At 45.5% G+C, this 25,798-nt stretch overlaps 1 protein-coding gene across 1 annotated transcript; it reads right to left on the bottom strand.

Moving 5' to 3' along the window:
* Nucleotides 1-769: 769 nt before the first annotated feature.
* On the bottom strand, nt 770-3,551 carry LOC123121579 (uncharacterized). Its single transcript, XM_044541603.1, has 3 exons — nt 3,353-3,551; nt 3,081-3,209; nt 770-1,189 (listed from the first exon to the last, which is right to left on the bottom strand). Exons 1-3 carry the CDS (start codon nt 3,371-3,373, stop codon nt 1,076-1,078), a joined length of 264 nt encoding a protein of 87 aa, XP_044397538.1. The 5' UTR covers nt 3,374-3,551; the 3' UTR covers nt 770-1,075.
* Nucleotides 3,552-25,798: the final 22,247 nt, after the last annotated feature.

Genomic DNA, 25,798 nt, shown 5'->3' on the forward strand with positions numbered 1-25,798 from the left:
CAGCTGCCGCTCCTTCAAGTTGCCCTTCGCTGCGCAAAGGACCTCAATCTCATCCGCTGTGTCGGGGATCTTGGGCATGCGATTTCCCCCACGGGCGGCGGGCATGCTGTTTTCCCCACGGGCAGTGACCTCAAAGTTTGCGGCATCGGCAGTTGGGGGGCGCACCCCTCCTCGTCATTCTTCATCGCAAGCCCTCCACTCTTTCCTGTGCGGTGCAAACCAACAGTCGTCCAGCAGGGAGAAGGCATGGTGTCACCGACAGGAGTGCACCGCATAGCACCACTGCATTCCGCCACCGGCCGCCGCGAGGGCGTCTCTGCTGGTCACTCTTGCGACCACTTCCAGGTGGTCATACACATGCGCTCCTTTTGTCCAGGTGGTGTCCATGGGATCCAGATGGCTATACACGTGCACGTCCGACATGCGGATGGTGTCCACTTTTTGTTAAGGGGTCCAAAATAAAGCATCCCAGTCCTTTTAAGTTTGAGAATGATAAAACAAACCGAGATATAAAAGTCTCGTTTTTAGGTGTTAGGTTTGTCTTGTGTCGAGTCATGGTTATAAGTTGGTTAGGCTGCAGCTCGAGGACAAGCTGCATGTCCAAGTGGGGTGTAGTGTTAGAGTATGTAATAGGCCTAATGGGCCCATTAGTCTTAGGGTTAATTAAAGATAAGGATCGCTTGCTTAGGGGTCAAGTAAGCCTTGCTTGGGAGTCAAGTAAACCTCTCTATATAAAAAGAGGAGATGTATCAATCTAATGAAGCAAGAATTAAGAAGGAAATCCCTTCCCTCTTGCCCGGCCGTGGGCAAAAAGGCCAGACAATAACTTCAGTAATAAAACATTTTAACAGGGTTAGGCTGTAGCCCCTGAATCTGCGATACATCTGGGGGACAATGTGTAGCAGGAGGGCGCGGCGCCATTTGTCCGAACTGACTATTATCCTCCACACCCAATTTAAAGCAAAAGAAAGCATTATGATCAACCATTGGTACTGAGAAATGGCAGAGCACATGTGTCTTAATTAGCACAACAACGCCATGATCAGGGAGTAGTGCTTCACTCTCAATGCTTGAATTACCATCCACGAGAGCTAAGATACACAACAAGCCGGCCAAGTGTCTCGTCCACTGCCTTGTTCCATACGTGAGCCATCTCAGCTGAAACTCCTCTACCGGTGGTCTCGCTTGTCTGCGGAATATACAAAAGGTTCAGTAAGTGATGGCGTTCCTAGTAAAATAAAGAGTTAGCACATGCAACAAGTAGTCTAAAGTTCCTATCAGTAACTTCCCTCTGTGGTCATTCACAGGCTGTGGTAATTAAGATTATTTACTCGTCAATTTAGTTACAAATGGTGCAAGTTTTAAGATGCTATCTTGATACACGATGCAACTTTAATATGATTATTTAGTGAGTAATCAACTTTTACACCCATATCGTGGCATTACTTTGACAACACAAAGTAGAAAGAGTAGAACAGGGCAGAGGACAAAATTATTGTTATTGACATGTCTTACAGAACAAGGTTGGCTGCTAACCCAGCAGACAGTTTGACAAGTAACTATCATAACTTCTAATGACTAAAACAAGTCCCAAGCACACGCCAAAATGTGTGCTATTTGTATTAGAAGAGAGCATCAAAATTATCAACAAGTCTTACAGCAAGGAAAAACCAAACATAATGCCAAAAACAGGGTAAAAACTAGAAGCGGAAAAGGAAGAAACAAAACTGGCTGCAGGAGCTAAAACGGTAGTCAGGTCAGAAGGCCGAGCATGAAGCAGCAGCCAGCCAGCCACCTCAACCTTTTGGCTCTGGCGAGACCATCAAAGCATGTGTTCCTCTCTGATCTAAGCTACAACTTTCGTCCAACAGTGAAATAAAAATTAATTTCTACTCCCTTCGTCCTGAAATAATTTCTAGACACAGTGAAATAAAAATTCTCAACTACTCTCTAATCTAGAATCTGTAACTAGAGGTTCTAGACACAGTGAAATAAAAATTCTCAATATGGACCCTAATTTCTACTCCCTTCGTCCTGAAATAAGTGTCGCTGACTTGGTACAACTTTGGCATACAATATTATGTACTGTAAATTGGAGAATTGCTTCATACATTGATTCCATCAATATTTCAAATTGTGAATGCCCACCTTACACATAAAACAAATTGAATTATTTGGTGTTTGTGCACTTGTGTCTTCCCCTCTTATTCCATTTCCTATCGTAAAGTCTATATAAGAAACTGAATAATCGCTCATCATATGACTTTCTTGGGACTGGTGTCTGAACAAACAAAAATCTCCAGTCATATCAGGTAAAAGCACTCAGCTCAGTTATCATGCTTACCCGTTTGGAATAAAATGCTAGTCTTTTATTAAGTCTTCTAAGCAGTTATAAAATGCTAGTCTTTTTATTTCACTGTGTCTAGAACCTCTAGTTACAGATTCTAGATTAGGGTCCATAATCGCAACAACAAAAACTAACTTCAGATTTCCTAACTCTAGTTACAGATTCTTCATCATGACAAACTTATGTTTAACTAGTTCAGGAACACACAACCATTCACCTTACTGGGGTCATCGTCTCAATAACATATTCAATATTTTAGCTGGAGATTTTCCATTATCTTTCGGTGTCAACAATGCCGCAACATTAATCCGTTTGGGTAAGAAACACAGTGATGGACATATCTTTTATCGTTTTAGGTAACAGGAAATGCATGGAAACTCGCCCCCTTTCTTCCCAAACTACTCAGCTTGGGTTTTGTTCCAATTTATCTTTTGTGGTCCGGAAGCGTTCCACATGGTATTTCCGCCACAGTTGGATGAGCCAAAGACACCAGTGCTTTATTTTCAAGACCATTACAATATCACAAGGACTTTTGAAGATAAACCAATAATCGGTAACTAAGTTCATCGCCGTTGAGTGGTTAGAGCATGTCTGTTAACGAAACAAGATCATGACAATAAAAATTTCAACGAGTAGATTAATGAAATTCGATATCAACATTCTGATAGTTACGAATCGTTATAATAGTCCGCAAAAGCAGGCACAAGTTAAATGTGTCGAACAAAATGCAGACCTGATAGGAGAAGGATGCGCCCCCAGAGGCCGCGTCGGCGTCGGCAAGGGAGCGGTAGATGGCGCGGCGCTGGTGGAGGACGAAACCACCCATGGAGACGGAGCCCAGGGCGAACCCGAGGAGGCGCTCCTGCGCACAGATCCACGCGGAACCCACAAGAAACCGAGCCGAGTGAATCAATCGGTCAACCAATCGAAGGGGGCGGACGCGAAATGGAAACGGGGGATGCGAATCCCTTCGGAATCTACAGCCTTGGAGTCAGGATGGGTTACCTGCGCGAGGATGCTGATCATCGTGGTGGCGGCCGCCGGCGAGACGCCGAGGTTGTTGAGAAGTTTCCTCTTTTCGTGTACGGTTTCTGCGGGCCTTCACGATGTGTGGCAGCAGCTGCGTGTGTGCTGGTTATTAGGAACGGAGCGCTCAAGGGGCCACGGCCATCCTATTTTCTTTTGAGCCCTAAACTTAAACTAGAGCTTTTTTTTGCGGTAAAAACTAGAGCATCTCCGGTCACAATTAGTATCAAATATGGCCTTCATTTGTCTGTGAAAAAATTTGAAAATATCCATTGACAGAAGACGGAAGAGATTTTTTTGCCTGTTTCCAAAATCAAAATTCATATAAAATCATTTGATAATAGAAATAGCACATATTCAGCAATTCAAACAATGCCAAAATCATCCACGGCAAATAAAATTCAACATATCATATAAACCAGTGAATCAAGTGTTTTCCTTGCATTTGGTGATGTCTTTGCACGTGGAGGTGATCCACTCCTTGGTATCATCGTCCAAAAGGCTTGTGTTGGCTAATATGATCCTCGACTCATCGATGAATCTTTTATTGGCCGCGGGTAAACGCCTAGCTAGGGATAGACTCCCACCCGTCCCCCATGTCGCCCTCCCTGGCGGCGACGGGGAAACCCAGATCCGGCCGCCCTCCACCCTTCCCATCTGTCTCCCCACCTCGCCGCCACCGTAGGAACGGCCGGCGAAGCCGGCGCCGGTTCCCGGGATGGTGGCGGCGGGGCGAGACCGCTCCCTTTCGGTGGTGAGAGTCCGGATCTGAGGCGGCGGCCTCGCTGGTGCGGACGGCGCTCCCGGCGGCGGGGAGTGCTCGTCGGTGAGGTAGGCCGGGTCCCCTCGGCTACGCGGGCAGCGAGGTCCTAGTGGGCGCAGGTCATGGCGCGGGGAGGCCCCAGGCTCCCCGCGTCAGATCGGAGGCGATCCTGGTCCGCTCGTGATGCATGACCTCCGGCCGGCCTGGATCTCCGGCGTACTCGCGCCTGCGGATGTTGTGGCTGGTTCGGAGGTGGCGGCAGGGTGCTTGGCCGGGGGAAACCCTTGGCCGCCGGTGGCGGTCACGGCGTCGATGGCGTCCCGGACGCCATTCCCTCCTTGGTGGCGGCGCCGAGGCTAAACCTCCCCTGCCTCCCCCCTTCCCCTGCGCCCGGGTGAAAACCCTAGCCCCGGTGGCTAAGCGGCGGCGGCGCCACAACGTCGTCACCTTCTTGAAGGCGCCGACTTGGGCATGGGGATGCTGGGTGTGCATGGCGAGCTTGTCTAGTTCCTGGTGGCGGCCCGCCTGATCTGCTGCGTCGCAGCTCCGGGCAGTGTCTCGGGGCTGCGGTGCTTCTCTTCCGGCCGTGTCTCCGATGGGGGACCTTGCCCTTCCTCACCCTGTACATGCCGTGGTGGAGCGGTACTTCATCTCACTCATTGATGGCGGAGAAGATTGGCGGCATGGCGCTGTGGAGGCTTGCCGCCCGATGCGCGGAGATGGACTCACGCAGGAGGAGGTTGCTATCTGGCATCATGGTGACGTGACGTCGATGGCAGAGTGGCCAGACAAGGTAAAAGCCTCAATATGATCTGAAGACGGACCTGTGGAAGATGGTGGCGACGACACACGAGTGCGTCTGGCCGGATTGTGCCCCAGACCCGGTATGTGGCTCGGCTGGGGCTTCCGAATAGGTTTCGGTTTCCGGCTTTTTGATGTTAGGCTTAGGTGAGTGGTTTGGGTAGTGGCCCAGCTAGCACCCCTTCATCATTTTGGATAGGAGTAGTGGCATGTGTTGCCAAGATGGTGGATTCAGACTCATTGTTGTAATATTTTGTAAGGTCCCCGAGAATAATCAATAAAGTGGCCGTATGCATCTCCCAGATGCAGAGGCCCGGGGTCATCCTCCTTTTCTAAAAAAAATGGGGATGATTCTGACAATAAGAGATAGGGGTAGATGCAACGCTAGATCTAGCTAGGCGTAAGTGTGACATGGGAATTTTACGAGTTCAGACCCCTCTCGGTAGAGGTAAAGGCCCTAAGTCTCGAGCTTCAGGAGCTTTTCTTTCTCTGCATCTAATGAGGATTCCAATGATATGTAAACCCCTGTCTACGAGGAGCGGTTTATATAGAGTGCGCCAAGCCCCTAGCCTTTGTTGTTACAGAGGAATTGAAGTGTTACATTGATTAAACCCAGTACAACTGGTAACTGATGGTATTTAAACTAATAACTTATGTTTCATTAAACATTGTGACGCTTCCGATGTTTCATCTGGTTGTTCGGCTTCATACACCTGGGTAGCTTACATATATGAGTGCTTGTCAATAGCCCACTAAGTATTCTATGAACATTTGTTTGGGTATCAAGTGTGCTACCTCGTCCGAGTGAGCAAGAGCTCCGATGTCGTTCGAGTAAATTCTTAGATGGTTGAGATTGATCTACGAGTATCTCATGTATACACCCTATAATTTGTGATGCTTTGGACCTTCATGAGCCTACCCTTAATAGGTAGCCTGCCACCTTGCGATCCTCATCTTCTCTCTCAGTTTTAATGAGCTTCATTGCTTTCTTCCTCTCAAACTTCATATGGCATCTTGCTTTCATCCTCTCCATTTATATCCTCTCCCTCTCAATTATCATCATCTCCCTCACCCTCCTGTAAAATTTCATCATCTCCCTTTACACATCCAAGAAGAGTTTATATATCTTCTCCTCCTCTATTTTCTTCAGTTCCACCCTTTGTCGGAAAGGAGGTTCACTCGGGTAGACAATATTTCGCTCACCGCTCTGTAGCACCCCGGGATCGACACTATGCAGATCTAACATCCTCCAATAGCCTCCACGTCGATCCTAAGGCGCCACTTTCACACAATGAGCACGTCAAAATGTGCACACCATATGATGGCACGGTCGGTATCACAAAACACATAACAAAATAATCCGCAACGACAACTCTGGAGAGCAAAAACTAACGAAAGAATACAATAAGGGTCTTTCGACTAAGATACAACTCATACACCAAAGTGAATATAACTTAGATAGGTAAGAATACAAATTGCCTTAAGAAGGCTTAAACAAAAGCAAAGGGCACCCATATCCCTTCCCATGCCACTTTTTGTAGAATAACCAGCTAACGTCGTCCATCAACAAACCTGCTTCGTTAACTATTGTCAGTTGTATGGCAGTCATCTAGAAAAAAAAGTATATTAAGCAAGGTGGGAGCTCAATTGTACTCACAACACTTACGCAAACCTAAACTAGTTTATCCAACATGTTTAGAAGAAAGTGGTAAAGTGATTTAGTGACACAGGCACTAACAGTGGCGGAGGCAGGGGTGCCAGCAGGGGCCCCTGCCCGGGCCAACATGTACATTTTTTCAATACATCACCGATTACCTGTTATTGATATTGTGTATTACGGTGATTTGGTTTGCTTTGGCCCTCCCTAACATGATTTAACATCAGTTGGCCACCCTTATTAAGTTTTCCTAGCTCCATCACTGGGCACTAAGCAGTCTACAGAAGTACAAAGACGCACTGCAACTTGTGTATATTAGAGATAATAAGAGAGGGCGCCTACCTGTTCAAATAGATATAAAGTAAAATGGCAGATCACAACTACTCTATTCACCTACCTAACCGCAAACATAAGATAACACTACCTTATCCCCCCCCCCCCCCGCATCTCCTGCGAGGAAGAACCCACAAGACATTCACATGGTTGGCAAACTTTTATTGTATTTGTTAAGGTTAAAGTTGTTCTATGAACTGAGATTAATCACCAAGTCGTCCATAACTGCGGACACGACTATTCGAATAGATTTATCCCTGTAGAGATGCACCAATGGACCCTCACATCCATCCATATCTTGTCATAGATCGGTTATTTGCACATTATATGCATGAACCGGAAGATGCGGATCGACACGACGCTCCATTATGCTATCTGATTCTGAATCTGGCCGCAACTCCAAAGAAAGTTATCACTCCACCTCGAAAGTGGTTTTCTAAGACCATCTACAGCCAGGATTGCCAAATCTGGTGCCCTATACGTCCACGGACGTGCCCGGGCGTGTCTGTGGACAGTTGAAAGGATCGATATAGTTGACTAGAGTGGGGTGAATAGGCAACTAACAATTTTTAGCTTTTCTTTACCAAATTAAACTTTGCATCAAAGTAGGTTATCTAGATATGCAACTAGGTGAGCAACCTATATGATGCAACAACAACAAGCACTCAAGCAAGCAAGGAATTCAACTCGATAAGCTTGCACAAGTAAAGGTGAGAGACAACCAAGAGTGGAGTTGATGGAGAAGAGGATGTGTTACCGAAGTTCCTTCCCTTGAGAGGAAGTACGTCTCCATTGGAGCGGTGTGGAGGCACAATGCTCCCCAAGAAGCCACTAGGGCCACCGTATTCTCCTCACGCCCTTACACAATGCGAGATGCCGTGATTCCACTACTGGTGCCCTTGAAGGCGGCAACCGAACCTTTACAAACAAGGTTGGGGCTCTCTCCACAACCGAATTGGAAGCTCCCAACGAAACCACGGAGCTTCACCACAATGGAATGTGGCTCCAAGGTGACCTTAACCATCTAGGGTGCTCAAACACCCAAGAGTAACAAAATCCACACAAGAAAGTATGGGGGAATCAAATATCCTTTGGTGGAAGTGTAGATCTAGGTCTCCTCCTTCAATCCCTAGCAAATCAATAAGTTTGAGTGGCTAGAGAGAGAGATCGGGCAAGAAAGCTTGAAGGGCATTAATGGTGGAGAGATAGGGGCAAGAGGTAAGTGTGGTAGGTGGAAGAACCACCCTTATATAGCAAACCCTAAAATCCAACCGTTACTGCGAAAGAAGCATTGCAGCAGTACAACCGCTCATTGTCCCGGTACAACCGGGACTCACCGGTAACCTACAAAAACCCTACCAAACGGTACAACTAGGCAGACAGGCGGTAGTACCGGTTGTGGAGAACAACCGAAACAACCGCTCAGCCACCGCTCAACCACCGCTTTAAAACAGTAGGGTGTCACCCCTGTGTGCGGTGATCGAGTGGTATAGCACCGGTGCAACCGCCTGGCCCTGGTCACTTGGATGGCTAAGTCCCAAGCGGCAGAACCGCTTAGTGAAGGAAATATGCCCTAGAGGCAATAATAAAGTTATTATTTATTTCCTCATATCATAATAAATATTTATTATTCATGCTAGAATTGTATTAACTGGAAACATGATACATGTGTGAATACATGGACAAACATAGTGTCACTAGTATGCCTCTACTTGACTAGCTTATTAATCAAAGATGGTTATGTTTCCTAACCATAGACATTTGTTGTCATTTGATTAATGGGATCACATCATTAGGAGAATGATGTGATTGACTTGACCCATTCTGTTAGCCTAGCACTTGATCGTTTAGTATGTTGCTATTGCTTTCTTCATCACTTATACAAGGTTCCTACAACTATGAGATTATGCAACTCCCGTTTACCGGAGGAACACTTTGTGTGCTACCAAACGTCACAACGTAACTGGGTGATTATAAAGGTGCTCTACAGGTGTCTCCAAAGGTACATGTTGAGTTGGCATAATTCGAGATTAGGTTTTGTCACTCCGATTGTCGGAGAGGTATCTCTGGGCCCTCTCGGTAATACTCATCACTTAAGCCTTGCAAGCATTGTAACTAATGAGTTAGTTACGAAATGATGTATTACGGAACAAGTAAAGAGACTTGCCGGTAACGAGATTGAACTAGGTATTGGATACCGACGATCGAATCTCGGGCAAGTAACATACCAATGACAAAGGGAACAACGTATGTTGTTATGCGGTTTGACCGATAAAGATCTTCATAGAATATGTAGGAACCAATATGAACATCCAGGTTCCACTATTGGTTATTGACCGAGAATAGTTCTAGGTCATGTCTACATAGTTCTCGAACCCGTAGGGTCCGCACGCTTAACGTTACGATGACAGTTTTATTATGAGTTTATAAGTTTTGATGTACTGAAGTTTGTTCGGAGTCCCAGATGTGATCACGGACATGACGAGGATTCTCGAAATGGTCGAGACATAAATATTGATATATTGGACGGTTATATTTGGACACTGAAAAGGTTCCGGATGAGATTGGGACTATACCGGAGTTCCGGGAGGTTACCGGAACCCCCCGGTAAGTATGTGGGCCTTATTGGGCCTTAGTGGAAAGGAGGGAGAAGGAGCAAAGGAGGGGGCGCCCCCCCCCCGAAGCCCAATCCGAATTGGGAGGGGGTCGCCCCCCCCCCTTCCTTCTTCCCTCCCCTCTCTGTTGGGGAACGTAGCAGAAATTCAAAATTTTCCTACGCGTGACCAAGATCTATCTATGGAGAAACCAGCTACGAGTAGAAGGAGAGTGCATCTACATACCCTTGTAGATCGCTAAGCGGAAGCGTTCAAGTGAACGGGGTTGATGGAGTCGTACTCGTCGTGATTCAAATCACCGATGATCAAGTGCTGAACGCACGGCACCTCCGCGTTCAACACACGTACAGCCTGGTGACGTCTCCCACGCCTTGATCCAGCAAGGAGAGAGGGAGTGGTTGAGGAAGACTCCATCCAGCAGCAGCACAACGGCGTGGTGGTGGTGGAGGAGCGTGGCAATCCCGCAGGGCTTCGCCAAGCACCATGGGAGAGGAGGAGTAGGGAGAGAGGTAGGGCTGCACCAAGAGGGAGAGAACTCATGTGTATGGCAGCCCCAAAACTCATCTATATATAGGGGGAAGGGGGGGCTGCGCCCCCTTTAGGGTTTCCTACCCCCAAGGGGTGCGGCCAGCCCTAGATGGCAAAGGGGAGGCGGCCAAGGGGGGAGAGGAGAGGGAGGCGCACCAATATGGGCCTTAAGGCCCATCTGGACTAGGGTTTGCCCCCTCCCACTCTCCCTTGCGCCTTGGACCCCTTGTGGGGGGCGCACCAGCCCTCCTAGGGGCTGGTCCCCTCCCACACTTGGCCCACGCAGCCTTCTGGGGCAGGTGGCCCCACTTGGTGGACCCCCGGGACCCTCCCGGTGGTCCCGGTACAATACCGATATCGCCCGAAACTTTTCCGGTGACCAAAACAGGACTTCCCATATATAAATCTTTACCTCCGGACCATTCCGGAACTCCTCGTGACGTCCGGGATCTCATCCGGGACTCCGAACAACATTCGGTAACCACATACAAGCTTCCTTTATAACCCTAGCGTCATCGAACCTTAAGTGTGTAGACCCTACGGGTTCGGGAGACATGCAGACATGACCGAGACGTTCTCCGGTCAATAACCAACAGCGGGATCTGGATACCCATGTTGGCTCCCACATGTTCCACGATGATCTCATCGGATGAACCACGATGTCAAGGACTTAATCAATCCCGTATTCAATTCCCTTTGTCTATCGGTATTTTACTTGCCCGAGATTCGATCGTCGGTATCCAATACCTTGTTCAATCTCGTTACCGGCAAGTCACTTTACTCGTTCCGTAACACATCATCCCGTGATCAACTCCTTGGTCACATTGCGCATATGATGATGTCCTACCGAGTGGGCCCAGAGATACCTCTCCGTTTACACGGAGTGACAAATCCCAGTCTCGATCCGCATAAAACAATAGATACTTTCGGAGATACCTGTAGTGCACCTTTATAGTCACCCAGTTACGTTGTGACGTTTGATACACCCAAAGCACTCCTACGGTATCCAGGAGTTACACGATCTCATGGTCAAAGGAAGAGATACTTGACATTGGCAAAGCTCTAGCAAACGAACTACACGATCTTTGTGCTATGCTTAGGATTGGGTCTTGTCCATCACATCATTCTCCTAATGATGTGATCCCGTTATCAACGACATCCAATGTCCATAGCCAGGAAACCATGACTATCTGTTGATCACAACGAGCTAGTCAACTAGAGGCTCACTAGGGACATATTGTGGTCTATGTATTCACACGTGTATTACGATTTCCGGATAATACAGTTATAGCATGAATAAAAGACTATTATCATGAACAAGGAAATATAATAATAACTTATTTATTATTGCCTCTAGGGCATATTTCCAACAGTCTCCCACTTGCACTAGAGTCAATAATCTAGTTCACATCGCCATGTGATTAACACTCACAGGTCACATCGCCATGTGACTAATACCCAAGAGTTTACTAGAGTCAGTAGTCTAGTTCACATCACTATGTGATTAACACTCAATGAGTTTTATGTTTGATCATGTTGCTTGTGAGAGAGGTTTTAGTCAACGGGTCTGAACCTTTCAGATCCGTGTGTGCTTTACAAATCTCTATGTCATCTCCTAGATGCAGCTACCACGCTCTATTTGGAGCTATTCCAAACAACTGTTCTACTTGGAGCTATTCTAAATTATTGCTCCATTATATGTATCCGGTCTCTCTACTCAGAGCTATCCGGATAGGTGTCAAGCTTGCATCGTCGTAACCTTTACGACGAACTCTTTTACCACCTCCATAATCGAGAAAATTCCTTAGTCCACTAGTTACTAAGGATAACTTTGACCGCTGTCCTGTGATCCATTCTTGGATCACTCTTGTACCCCTTGACTGACTCATGGCAAGGCACACTTCAGGTGCGGTACACAGCATAGCATACTGAAGAGCCTACGTCTTAAGCATAGGGGACGACCTTCGTCCTTTCTCTCTATTCTGCCGTGGTCGAGCTTTAAGTCTTAACTTCGTACCTTACAACTCAGGCAAGAACTCCTTCTTTGACTGGTCCATCTTGAACACCTTCAAGATCATGTCAAGGTATGTGCTCATTTGAAAGTATTATTAAGCATTTTGATCTATCCTTATAGATCTTGATGCTCAATGTTCAAGTAGCTTAATCCAGGCTTTCCATTGAAAAACACTTTCAAAATAACCCTATATGCTTTCCAGAAATTCTACGTCATTTCTGATCAACAATATGTCAACAACATATACTCATCAGAAATTCTATAGTGCTCCCACTCACTTCTTTGGAAATACAAGTTTCTCATAAACTTTGTACAAACCCAAAATCTTTGATCATCATCAAAGCATACATTCCAACTCCGAGATGCTCACTCCAGTCCTTAGAAGGATTGCTGGAGCTTTGCATACTTATTAGCATCTTTCGGGATTGACAAAACCTTCCGGTTGTATCACATACAACCTTTCCTCATTAAAATCGTCGAGGAAACAATGTTTTGACATCCTATCTGCAAGATTTCATAAATAATGCAGTAATCGCTAATATAATTCCAACAGACTCTTAGCATCGCTACGAGTGAGAAAATCTCATCGTAGTCAACTCCTTGAACTTGTCGGAAAACATCTTAACGACAAGTCGAGCTTTCTTAATGGTGACATTTACCATCATTGTCCGTCTTCCTTTTGAAATCCATCTGTACTCATTAGCCTTACGACCATCGAGCCGTTCTGCCAAAGTCTACACTTTGTTTTCATACATGGATCCTCTCTCGGATTTTATGGCCTCAAGCCATTTATCGGAATCCGGGCCCACCATCGCTTCTCCATAGCTCGTAGGTTCATTGTTGTCTAGCAACATGACCTTCCAAGACAGGATTACGTACCACTCTGAAGTAGTACGCATCCTTGTCATCCTACGAGGTTTGGGAGTGACTTGATCCGAAGTTTCATGATCAATATCATAAGCTTCCACTTCAATTGGTGTAGGTGCCACAGGAACAACTCCCTGTGCCCTGTCACACACTAGTTGAAGAGACGGTTCAATAACCTCATCAAGTCTCCACCATCCTCCCACTCAATTCTTTCGAGAGAAACTTTTCCTCGAGAAAGGACCCGATTCTAGAAACAATCCATATTGCTTTCGGATCTGAATTAGGAGGTATACCCAACTGTTTTGGGTTTCCTATGAAGATGCATTTTATCCGCTTTGGGTTCGAGCTTATCAACCTGAAACTTTTTCATATAAGCGTCGCAGCCCCAAACTTTTAAGAAACGACAACTTAGGTTTCTCTAAACCATAATTCATACGGTGTCATCTCATCGGAATTACGTGGTGCCCTATTTAAAGTGAATGTGGTTGTCTCTAATGCCTAACCCATGAACGATAGTGGTAATTCGATAAGAGACATCATGGTACGCACCATATCCAATAGGGTGCAACTATGATGTTCGGACACACCATCACACTATGGTGTTCCAGGCGGTATTAATTGCGAAACAATTTCCACAATGTCTTAATTGTGTGCCAAAACTCGTAACTCAGATATTCATCTCTATGATCATATCATAGACATTTTATCCTCTTGTCACAATGATCTTCTACTTCACTCTGAAATTACTTGAACCATTCAATAATTCAGACTTGTGTTTCATCAAGTAAATATACTCAACATCTACTCGAATCATCTGTGAAGTAAGAACATAACGATATTCACTGCATGCCTCAGCACTCATTGGACTGCACACATCAAAATGTGTTACTTCCAACAAGTTGCTATCTTGTTCCATCTTACTGAAAACGAGGCTTTTCAGTCATCTTGCCCATGTGGTATGATTTGCATATCTCAAGTGATTCAAAATCAAGTGAGTCCGAACGATCCATTTGCATGGAGTTTCTTCATGCATATACACCAATAGACATGGTTCGCATGTCTCAAACTTTTCAAAAACGAGTGAGTCCAAAGATCCATCAACATGGAGCTTCTTCATGCGTTTTATACCATTATGACTTACATGGCAGTGCCACAAGTAAGTGGTACTATCATTACTATCTTATATCTTTTGGCATGAAAATGTGTATCACTACGACCGAGATTCAATAAACCATTCCTTTAGGTGCAAGACCATTGAAGGTATTATTCAAAAATAGAGTAACCATTATTCTCCTTAAATGAATAACCGTATTGCGATAGACATAATCCAATCATGTCTATGCTCAACGCAAACATCAATCTCGGTGGTAGAGGGAGCGTGCGATGCTTGATCATATCAACCTTGGAAACACTTCCAACATATATCGTCAGCTCACCTTTAGCTAGTCTCCGTTTATTCTGTAGATTTTATTTCGAGTTACTAATACTTAGCAACCGAACCGGTATCTAATACCCTGGTGCTACTAGGAGTACTAGTAAAGTACACATCAATACAATGTATATCCAATATACTTTTATCGACCTTGCCAGCCTTCTTATCTACCAAGTATCTAGGGTAATTCTGCTCCAGCGGCTATTCCCCTTATCACAGAAGCACTTAGTCTCGGGTTTGCGTTCAACCTCGGGTTTCTTCACTGGTGCAGCAGCTGATTTGCCGTTTCATGAAGTATCCCTTCTTGCCCTTGCCCTTCTTGAAACTAGTGGTTTCACCAACCATCAACAATTGATGCTCCTTCTTGATTTCTACTTTCGCGGTGTCAAACATCGCAAATACTTCAAGGATCATCTTATTTATTCCTGATATGTTATAGTTCATCACGAAGCTCTAGCAGCTCGGTGGCAATGACTTTGGGGAAACATCACTATCTCATCTGGAAGATCAACTCCCACTCGATTCAAGTGATTGTTGCACTCAGACAATCTGAGCACAAGCTCAACGATTGAGCTTTTCTCCCTTAGTTTGTAGGCTAAGAAAATCGTCGGAGGTCTCATACCTCTTGACGTGGGCACGAGCCTGAAATCCCAATTTCAGCCCTCGAAACATCTCATATGTTCCGTGACGTTTCGAAAACGTCTTTAGTGCCTCAACTCAAACCATTTAATTGAACTATCACGTAGTTATCAAAACGTGTATGTCCGATGTTCGCAACATCGACAAACGACGTTGGGGTTCAGCACACTGAGCGGTGCATTAAGGACATAAGCTTTCTACTGATCGCATAATCGCTACTATCAACTTTCAACTATATTTTCTCTAGGAACATATCTAAAACAGTAGAACTAAAGCGCGAGCTACGACATAATTTGCAAAAGGTCTTTTGACTATGTTCAGGATAATTAAGTTCATCTTATGAACTCCCACTCAGATAGACATCCCTCTGGTCATCTAAGTGATTACATGATCCGAGTCAACTAGGCCGTGTCCGATCATCACGTGAGACGGACTAGTCATCATCGGTGAACATCTTCATGTTGATCGTATCTACTATACGACTCATGCTCGACCTTTCGGTCTCCGTGTTCCGAGGCCATGTCTGCACATGCTAGGCTCGTCAAGTTAACCCTAAGTGTTTTCGCTGTGTAAAACTGTCTTACACCCGTTGTATGTGAACGTAAGAATCCATCACACCCGATCATCACGTGGTGCTTAGAAGCGACGAACTGTAGCAACGGTGCACAGTTAGGGGAGAACACTTCTTGAAATTTTGTAAGGGATCATCTTATTTACTACCGTCGTTCTAAGCAAACAAGATGCATAAACATGATAAACATCACATGCAATCAAATAGTGTAGTGACATGATATGGCCAATATCATATAGCTCCTTTGATCTTCATCTTCGGGGCTCCATGATCATCTTGTCACCGGCATGACACCATGATCTCCATCATCATGATCTCCATCATCGTGTCTTCATGAAGTTGTCACGCCAACGACTACTTCTACTTCTATGACTAACGCGTTTAGCAATAAAGTAAAGTAGTTTACATGGCGTTCTTCAATGACACGCAGGTCATACAATAAATAAAGACAACTCCTATGGCTCCTGCCGGTTGTCATACTCATCGACATGCAAGTCGTGAATCCTATTACAAGAACATGATCAATCTCATACATCACATATATCATTCATCACATCCTTTTGGCCATATCACATCACATAGCATACCCTGCAAAAACAAGTTAGACGTCCTCTAATTGTTGTTTGCATGTTTTACGTGGCTGCTATGGGTTTCTAGCAAGAACGTTTCTTACCTACGCAAAACCACAACGTGATATGCCAATTGCTATTTACCCTTCATAAGGACCCTTTTCATCGAATCCGTTCCGACTAAAGTGGGAGAGACTGGCACCCGCTAGCCACCTTATGCACCAAGTGCATGTCAATCGGTGGAACCTGTCTCACGTAAGAGTACGTGTAAGGTCGGTCCGGGCCGCTTCATCCCACAATACCGTCGAAACAAGATTGGACTAGTAACGGTAAGCATATTGAACAACATCAACGCCCACAACTACTTTGTGTTCTACTCGTGCAAAGAATCTACGCAATAGACCTAGCTCATGATGCCACTGTTGGGGAACGTAGCAGAAATTCAAAATTTTCCTACGCGTCACCAAGATCTATCTATGGAGAAACCAGCTACGAGTAGAAGGAGAGTGCATCTACATACCCTTGTAGATCGCTAAGCGGAAGCGTTCAAGTGAACGGGGTTGATGGAGTCGTACTCGTCGTGATTCAAATCACCGATGATCAAGTGCCGAACGCACGGCACCTCCGCGTTCAACACACGTACAGCCCGGTGACGTCTCCCACGCCTTGATCCAGCAAGGAGAGAGGGAGAGGTTGAGGAAGACTCCATCCAGCAGCAGCACAACGGCGTGGTGGTGGTGGAGGAGCGTGGCAATCCCGCAGGGCTTCGCCAAGCACCATGGGAGAGGAGGAGTAGGGAGAGAGGTAGGGCTGCACCAAGAGGGAGAGAACTCATGTGTATGGCAGCCCCAAAACTCATCTATATATAGGGGGAAGGGGGGGGCTGCGCCCCCTTTAGGGTTTCCCACCCCCAAGGGGTGCGGCCAGCCCTAGATGGCAAAGGGGAGGCGGCCAAGGGGGGAGAGGAGAGGGAGGCGCACCAATATGGGCCTTAAGGCCCATCTGGACTAGGGTTTGCCCCCTCCCACTCTCTCTTGCGCCTTGGACTCCTTGTGGGGGGCGCACCAGCCCTCCTAGGGGCTGGTCCCCTCCCACACTTGGCCCACGCAGCCTTCTGGGGCAGGTGGCCCCACTTGGTGGACCCCGGGACCCTCCCGGTGGTCCCGGTACAATACCGATATCGCCCGAAACTTTTCCGGTGACCAAAACAGGACTTCCCATATATAAATCTTTACCTCCGGACCATTCCGGAACTCCTCGTGACGTCCGGGATCTCATCCGGGACTCCGAACAACATTCGGTAACCACATACAAGCTTCCTTTATAACCCTAGCGTCATCGAACCTTAAGTGTGTAGACCCTACGGGTTCGGGAGACATGCAGACATGACCGAGACGTTCTCCGGTCAATAACCAACAGCGGGATCTGGATACCCATGTTGGCTCCCACATGTTCCACGATGATCTCATCGGATGAACCACGATGTCAAGGACTTAATCAATCCCGTATTCAATTCCCTTTGTCTAGCGGTATTTTACTTGCCCGAGATTCGATCGTCGGTATCCAATACCTTGTTCAATCTCGTTACCGGCAAGTCACTTTACTCGTTCCGTAACACATCATCCCGTGATCAACTCCTTGGTCACATTGCGCATATGATGATGTCCTACCGAGTGGGCCCAGAGATACCTCTCCGTTTACACGGAGTGACAAATCCCAGTCTCGATCCGCATAAAACAATAGATACTTTCGGAGATACCTGTGGTGCACCTTTATAGTCACCCAGTTACGTTGTGACGTTTGATACACCCAAAGCACTCCTACGGTATCCAGGAGTTACACGATCTCATGGTCAAAGGAAGAGATACTTGACATTGGCAAAGCTCTAGCAAACGAACTACACGATCTTTGTGCTATGCTTAGGATTGGGTCTTGTCCATCACATCATTCTCCTAATGATGTGATCCCGTTATCAACGACATCCAATGTCCATAGCCAGGAAACCATGACTATCTGTTGATCACAATGAGCTAGTCAACTAGAGGCTCACTAGGGACATATTGTGGTCTATGTATTCACACGTGTATTACGATTTCCGGATAATACAGTTATAGCATGAATAAAAGACTATTATCATGAACAAAGAAATATAATAATAACTTATTTATTATTGCCTCTAGGGCATATTTCCAACACTCTCTTCCTTCCCTCTCCTACTCCTAATAGGAAAGGGGGGCCAAACCTACTTGGAGTAGGATTGCCCCCCCTAGGGCGCGCCTCTCCCCTTGGCCGGCCCCCTCCTCCTCTCCCCCTTTATATACGAGGGAGGGGGGCACCCCTAAGACACACAAGTTGATCTACAGATTGTTCCTTAGCCGTGTGAAGTGCCCCCCTCCACCATATTCCACCTCGGTCATATTGTCGCGGAGTTTAGGCAAAGCCCTGCACTGGTAGAACATCATCATTGTCACCACGCCATCGTGCTGATGGAACTCATCCCCGACGCTTTGCTGGATTGGAGCCCGGGGGACGTCATCGAGCTGGACGTGTGCTGAACACGGAGGTGCCGTACGTTCGGTGCTTGGATCAGTCGGATCGTGAAGACGTACGACTACATCAACCGCGTTGTCATAACGCTTCCGCTTAACGGTCTACGAGGGTACGTAGACAACACTCTCCCCTCTCGTTGCTATGCCATCACCATGATCTTGTGTGTGCGTAGGAATTTTTTTGAAATTACTACGTTCCCCAACAGTGGCATCCGAGCCTAGGTTTTATGCGTTGATGTTATATGCACGAGTAGAACACAAGTGAGTTGTGGGCGATACAAGTCATACTGCTTACCAGCATGTCATACTTTGGTTCGGCGGTATTGTTGGATGAAGCGGCCCGGACCGACATTACGCGTACGCTTACACGAGACTGGTTCTACCGACGTGCTTTGCACACAGGTGGCTGGCGGGTGTCAGTTTCTCCAACTTTAGTTGACCGAGTGTGGTTATGCCCGGTCCTTGCGAAGGTTAAAACAACACTAACTGGACGAACTATCGTTGTGGTTTTGATGCATAGGTAAGAACGGTTCTTGCTAAGCCCGTAGCAGCCACGTAAAACTTGCAACAACAAAGTAGAGGACGTCTAACTTGTTTTTGCAGGGCATGTTGTGATGTGATATGGTCAAGACGTGATGCTATATTTTATTGTATGAGATGATCATGTTTTGTAACCGAAGTTATCGGCAACTGGCAGGAGCCATATGGTTGTCGCTTTATTGTATGAAATGCAAACGCCCTGTAATTGCTTTACTTTATCACTAAGCGGTAGCGATAGTCGTAGAAGAATAGATGGCGTAAACGACAACGATGCTACGATGGAGATCAAGGTGTCGCGCCGGTGACGATGGTGATCATGACGGTGCTCCGGAGATGGAGATCACAAGCACAAGATGATGATGGCCATATCATATCACTTATATTGATTGCATGTGATGTTTGTCCTTTATGCATCTTATTTTGCTTTGATTGACGGTAGCATTTTAAGATGATCTCTCACTAAAATTTATCAAGAAGTGTTCTCCCTGAGTATGCACCGTTGCCAAAGTTCGTCGTGCCCAGACACCACGTGATGATCGGGTGTGATAAGCTCTACGTCCATCTACAACGGGTGCAAGCCAGTTTTGCACACGCAGAATACTCAGGTTAAACTTGACGAGCCTAGCATATGCAGATATGGCCTCGGAACACGAAGACCGAAAGGTCAAGCGTGAATCATATAGTAGATATGATCAACATAGAGATGTTCTCCATTGAAAACTACTCCATCTCACGTGATGATCGGTTATGGTTTAGTTGATTTGGATCACGTGATCACTTAGATGACTAGAGAGATGTCTGTCTAAGTGGGAGTTCTTAAGTAATATGATTAATTGAACTTAAATTTATCATGAACTTAGTACCTGATAGTATTTTGCTTGTCTATGTTTGTTGTAGATAGATGGCTCGTGCTGTTGTTCCATTGAATTTTAATGTGTTCCTTGAGAAAGCAAAGTTGAAAGATGATGGTAGCAATTACATGGACTGGGTCCGTAACTTGAGGATTATCCTCATTGCTGCACAGAAGAATTACGTCCTGGAAGCACCGCTGGGTGCCAGGCCTGCTGCAGGAGCAACGCCAGATGTTGTGAACATCTGGCAGAGCAAAGCTCATGACTACTCTATAGTTCAGTGTGCCATGCTTTATGGCTTAGAACCGGGTCTTCAACGACGTTTTGAACGTCATGGAGCATATGAGATGTTCCAGGAGTTGAAGTTAATATTTCAAGCAAATGCTCGGATTAAGAGATATGAAGTCTCCAATAATTTCTACAACTGCAAGATGGAGGAGAATAGTTCTGTTAGTGAGCATATACTCAAAATGTCTGGGTATAATAATCACTTGATTCAACTGGGAGTTAATCTTCCGGATGATAGCGTCATTGACAGAATTCTCCAATCACTGCCAACAAGCTACAAGAGCTTCATGATGAACTATAATATGCAAGGGATGAACAAGACAATTCCCGAGCTCTTCGCAATGCTAAAGGCTGCGGAGGTAGAAATCAAGAAGGAGCATCAGGTGTTGATGGTCAACAAGACCACTAGTTTCAAGGAAAAGGGCAAAGGGAAGAAGAAGGGGAACTTCAAGAAGAACAGCAAGAAAGTTGCTGACCTAAGCCTGAAACTGAGTGCTTCTACTGCAAGCAAACTGGTCACTGGAAGCGGAACTGCCCCAAGTATTTGGCAGATAAGAAGGATGGAAAAGTGAACAAAGGTATATGTGATATACATGTTATTGATGTGTACCTAACTAGAGCTCGTAGTAGCACCTGGGTATTTGATACTGGTTCTGTTGCTAATATTTGCAACTCGAAACAGGGACTACGGAATAAGCGAGCACTGGCCAAGGACGAGGTGACGATGCGCGTGGGAAACGGTTCCAAAGTCGATGTGATCGCGGTCGGCACGCTACCTCTATATCTACCTTCGGGATTAGTTTTAGACCTGAATAGTTGTTATTTGGTGCCAGCGTTGAGCATGAACATTATATCTGGATCTTGTTTGATGCGAGACGGTTATTCATTTAAATCAGAGAATAATGGTTGTTCTATTTATATGAGTAATATCTTTTATGGTCATGCACCCTTGAAGAGTGGTCTATTTTTATTGAATCTCGATAGTAGTGATACACATATTCATAATGTTGAAGCCAAAATATGCAGAGTTGATAATGATAGTGCAACATATTTGTGGCGCTGCCGTTTAGGTCATATCGGTGTAAAGCGCATGAAGAAACTCCATACTGATGGACTTTTGGAATCACTTGATGATGAATCACTTGGTACTTGCGAACCGTGCCTCATGGGCAAGATGACTAAAACACCGTTCTCCGGTACTATGGAGAGAGCAACAGATTTGTTGGAAACTATACATACAGATGTATGTGGTCCGATGAATGTTGAAGCTCGTGGCGGATATCGTTATTTTCTCACCTTCACAGATGATTTAAGCAGATATTGGTATATCTACTTAATGAAACACAAGTCTGAAACATTTGAAAAGTTCAAAGAATTTTAGAGTGAAGTGGAAAATCATCGTAACAAGAAAGTAAAGTTTCTACGATCTGATCGTGGAGGAGAATATTTGAGTTACGAGTTTGGTTTACATTTGAAACAATGCAGAATAGTTTCGCAACTCACGCCACTTGGAACACCACAAAGAAATGGTGTGTCCGAACGTTGTAATCGTACTTTACTAGATATGGTGTGATCTATGATGTCTCTCACTGATTTACCGCTATCGTTCTGGGGTTATGCTTTAGAGACGGCCGCATTCACGTTAAATAGGGCACCATCAAAATCCGTTGAGACGACGCCTTATGAACTGTGGTTTGGCAAGAAACCAAAGTTGTCGTTTCTTAAAATTTGGGGCTGCGATGCTTATGTGAAGAAACTTCAGCCAGATAAGCTCGAACCTAAATCGGAGAAATGTGTCTTTATAGGATACCCAAAATAGACTGTTGGGTATACCTTTTATCACAGATCCAAAGGAAAAACATTCGTTGCTAAGAATGGATCCTTTCTAGAGAAGGACTTTCTCTCGAAAGAAGTGAGTGGGAGGAAAGTGGAACTTGATGAGGTAACTGTACCTGCTCCCTTATTGGAAAGTAGTTCATCACAGAAATCAGTTCCTGTGACAACTACACCAATTAGTGAGGAAGCTAATGATATTGATCATGAAACTTCAGATCAAGTTTCTACTGAACCTCGTAGGTCTACCAGAGTAAGATCCGCACCAGAGTGGTACGGTAATCCTATTCTGGAAGTCATGTTACTTGACCATGATGAACCTACGAACTATGAGGAAGCGATGATGAGCCCAGATTCCGCAAAATGGCTAGAGGCCATGAAATCTGAGATGGGATCCATGTATGAGAACAAAGTATGGACTTTGGTTGACTTGCCCGATGATCGGCAAGCCGTTGAAAATAAATGGATCTTTAAGAAGAAGACTGACGCCGACGGTAATGTAACTGTCTATAAAGCTCGACTTGTTGCGAAAGGTTTTCGACAAGTTCAAGGGGTTGATTATGATGAGACTTTCTCACCCGTAGTGATGCTTAAGTCTGTCTGAATCATATTAGCGATTGCCGCATTTTATGATTATGAAATTTGGCAGATGGATGCCAAAACTGCATTCCTGAATGGATTTCTGGAAGAAGAGTTGTATATGATGCAACCAGAAGGTTTTGTCGATCCTAAGGGAGCTAACAAAGTGTGCAAGCTCCAGCAATCAATCTATGGTCTGGTGCAAGCCTCTCGGAGTTGGAATAAACGCTTTGATAGTGTGATCAAAGCATATGGTTTTATACAGACTTTTGGAGAAGCCTGTATTTACAAGAAAGTGAGTGGGAGCTCTGTAGCATTTCTAATATTATATGTGGATGACATATTGTTGATTGGAAATGATATAGAATTTCTGAATAGCATAAAAGGATACTTGAATAAAAGTTTTTCAATGAAATACCTCAGTGAAGCTGCTTACATATTGGGCATTAAGATCTATAGAGATAGATCAAGACGCTTGATTGGACTTTCACAATGCATGTACCTTGATAAAATGTTGAAAAGGTTCAATATGGATCAGGCAAAGAAAGGGTTCTTGCCTGTATTACAAGGTATAAAGTTGAGTAAGACTCAATGCCCGACCACTGCAGAAGATAGAGAGAAAATGAAAGGAGTTCCCTATGCTTCAGCCATAGGCTCTATCATGTATGCAATGTTGTGTACCAGACCTGATGTGTGCCTTGCTATTAGTTTGGCAAGGAGGTACCAAAGTAATCCAGGAGTGGGTCACCAGACAGCGGTCAAGAACATCCTGAAATACCTGAAAAGGACTATGGATATGTTTCTCGTATATGGAGGTGACAAAGAGCTAGTCGTAAATGGTTACGTCGATGCAAGCTTTGACACTGATCCGGACGATTCTAAATCGCAAACCGGATACGTATTTTTATTGAACGGTGGAGCTGTAAGTTGGTGCAGTTCTAAACAAAGTGTCGTGGCGGGATCTACATGTCAAGCGGAGTACATAGCTGCTTCGGAAGCAGCAAATGAAGGAGTCTGGATGAAAGAGTTCATATCCGATCTAGGTGTTATACCTAGTGCATCGGGACCAATGAAGATCTTCTGTGACAAAAATGGTGCAATTGCCTTGGCAAAGGAATCCAGATTTCACAAGAGGACCAAACACATCAAGAGACGCTTAAATTCCATTCGGGACCAAGTCCAAGTGGGAGACATAGAGATTTGCAAGATACATACGAATCTGAATGTTGCAGACCCGTTGACTAAGCCTCTCTCACGAGCAAAACATGGTCAGCACCAAGACTCCATGGGTGTTAGAATCATTACTATGTAATCTAGATTATTGACTCTAGTGCAAGTGAGAGACTGAAGGAAATATGCCCTAGAGGCAATAATAAAGTTATTATTTATTTCCTCATATCATGATAAATGTTTATTATTCATGCTAGAATTGTATTAACCGGAAACATGATACATGTGTGAATACATAGACAAACATAGTGTCACTAGTATGCCTCTACTTGACTAGCTCATTAATCAAAGATGGTTATGTTTCCTAACCATAGACATGTGTTGTCATTTGATTAATGGGATCACATCATTAGGAGAATGATGTGATTGACTTGACCCATTCTGTTAGCCTAGCACTTGATCGTTTAGTATGTTGCTATTACTTTCTTCATGACTTATACAAGGTTCCTACAACTATGAGATTATGCAACTCCCGTTTACCGGAGGAACACTTTGTGTGCTACCAAACGTCACAACGTAACTGGGTGATTATAAAGGTGCTCTACAGGTGTCTCCAAAGGTACATGTTGAGTTGGCATAATTCGAGATTAGGTTTGTCACTCCGATTGTCGGAGAGGTATCTCTGGGCCCTCTCGGTAATACTCATCACTTAAGCCTTGCAAGCATTGTAACTAATGAGTTAATTACGAAATGATGTATTACGGAACGATTAAAGAGACTTGCCGGTAACGAGATTGAACTAGGTATTGGATACCGACGATCGAATCTCGGGCAAGTAACATACCGATGACAAAGGGAACAACGTATGTTGTTATGCAGTTTGACCGATAAAGATCTTCGTAGAATATGTAGGAACCAATATGAACATCCAGGTTCCACTATTGGTTATTGACCGAGAACAGTTCTAGGTCATCTCTACATAGTTCTTGAACCCGTAGGGTCCGCACGCTTAATGTTACGATGACAGTTTTATTATGAGTTTATAAGTTTTGATGTACCGAAGTTTGTTCGGAGTCCCGGATGTGATCACGGACATGACGAGGAGTCTCGAAATGGTCGAGACATAAAGATTGACATATTGGACGGATATATTTGGACACTGGAGAGGTTCCGGATGAGATTGGGACTATACCGGAGTTCCGGGAGGTTACCGGAACCCCCCGGTAAGTATATGGGCCTTATTGGGCCTTAGTGGAAAGGAGGGAGAAGGAGCAAAGGAGGGGGCGTGCCCCCCCCCAAGCCCAATCCGAATTGGGAGGGGGGCCGGTCCCCCTTTCCTTCTTCCCTCCCCTCTCTTCCTTCCCTCTCCTACTCCTAATAGGAAAGGGGGGGCAAACCTACTTGGAGTAGGATTGCCCCCCCTAGGGCGCGCCTCTCCCCTTGGCCGGCCCCCTCCTCCTCTCTCCCTTTATATACAGGGGAGGGGGCACCCCTAAGAGACACAAGTTGATCTACGGATTGTTCCTTAGCCGTGTGCGGTGCCCCCCTCCACCATATTCCACCTTGGTCATATCGTCGCGGAGTTTAGGCGAAGCCTTGCGCCGGTAGAACATCATCATCGTCACCACGTCGTTGTGCTGACGGAACTCATCCCCGACGCTTTGCTGGATTGGATCCCGGGGGACGTCATCGAGCTAGACGTGTGCTGAACACGGAGGTGCCATACATTCGGTGCTTGGATCGGTCGGATCGTGAAGACGTACGACTACATCAACCGCGTTGTCATAACGCTTCCGCTTAACGGTCTACGAGGGTACGTAGACAAC

This window comes from Triticum aestivum, chromosome 1B (assembly GCF_018294505.1).
Source record: "Triticum aestivum cultivar Chinese Spring chromosome 1B, IWGSC CS RefSeq v2.1, whole genome shotgun sequence".
Taxonomy (NCBI): Eukaryota; Viridiplantae; Streptophyta; class Magnoliopsida; order Poales; family Poaceae; genus Triticum; species Triticum aestivum.

Coding starts and splice junctions, on each gene's coding strand:
- LOC123121579 (XM_044541603.1), bottom strand. CDS start 3,373: ATGATCAGCATCCTCGCGCAG. Junction 3,210..3,352: donor TGATCAGCATCCTCGCGCAG/GTAACCCATCCT, acceptor ATCTGTGCGCAG/GAGCGCCTCCTCGGGTTCGC. Junction 1,190..3,080: donor GCGCATCCTTCTCCTATCAG/GTCTGCATTTTG, acceptor TATATTCCGCAG/ACAAGCGAGACCACCGGTAG.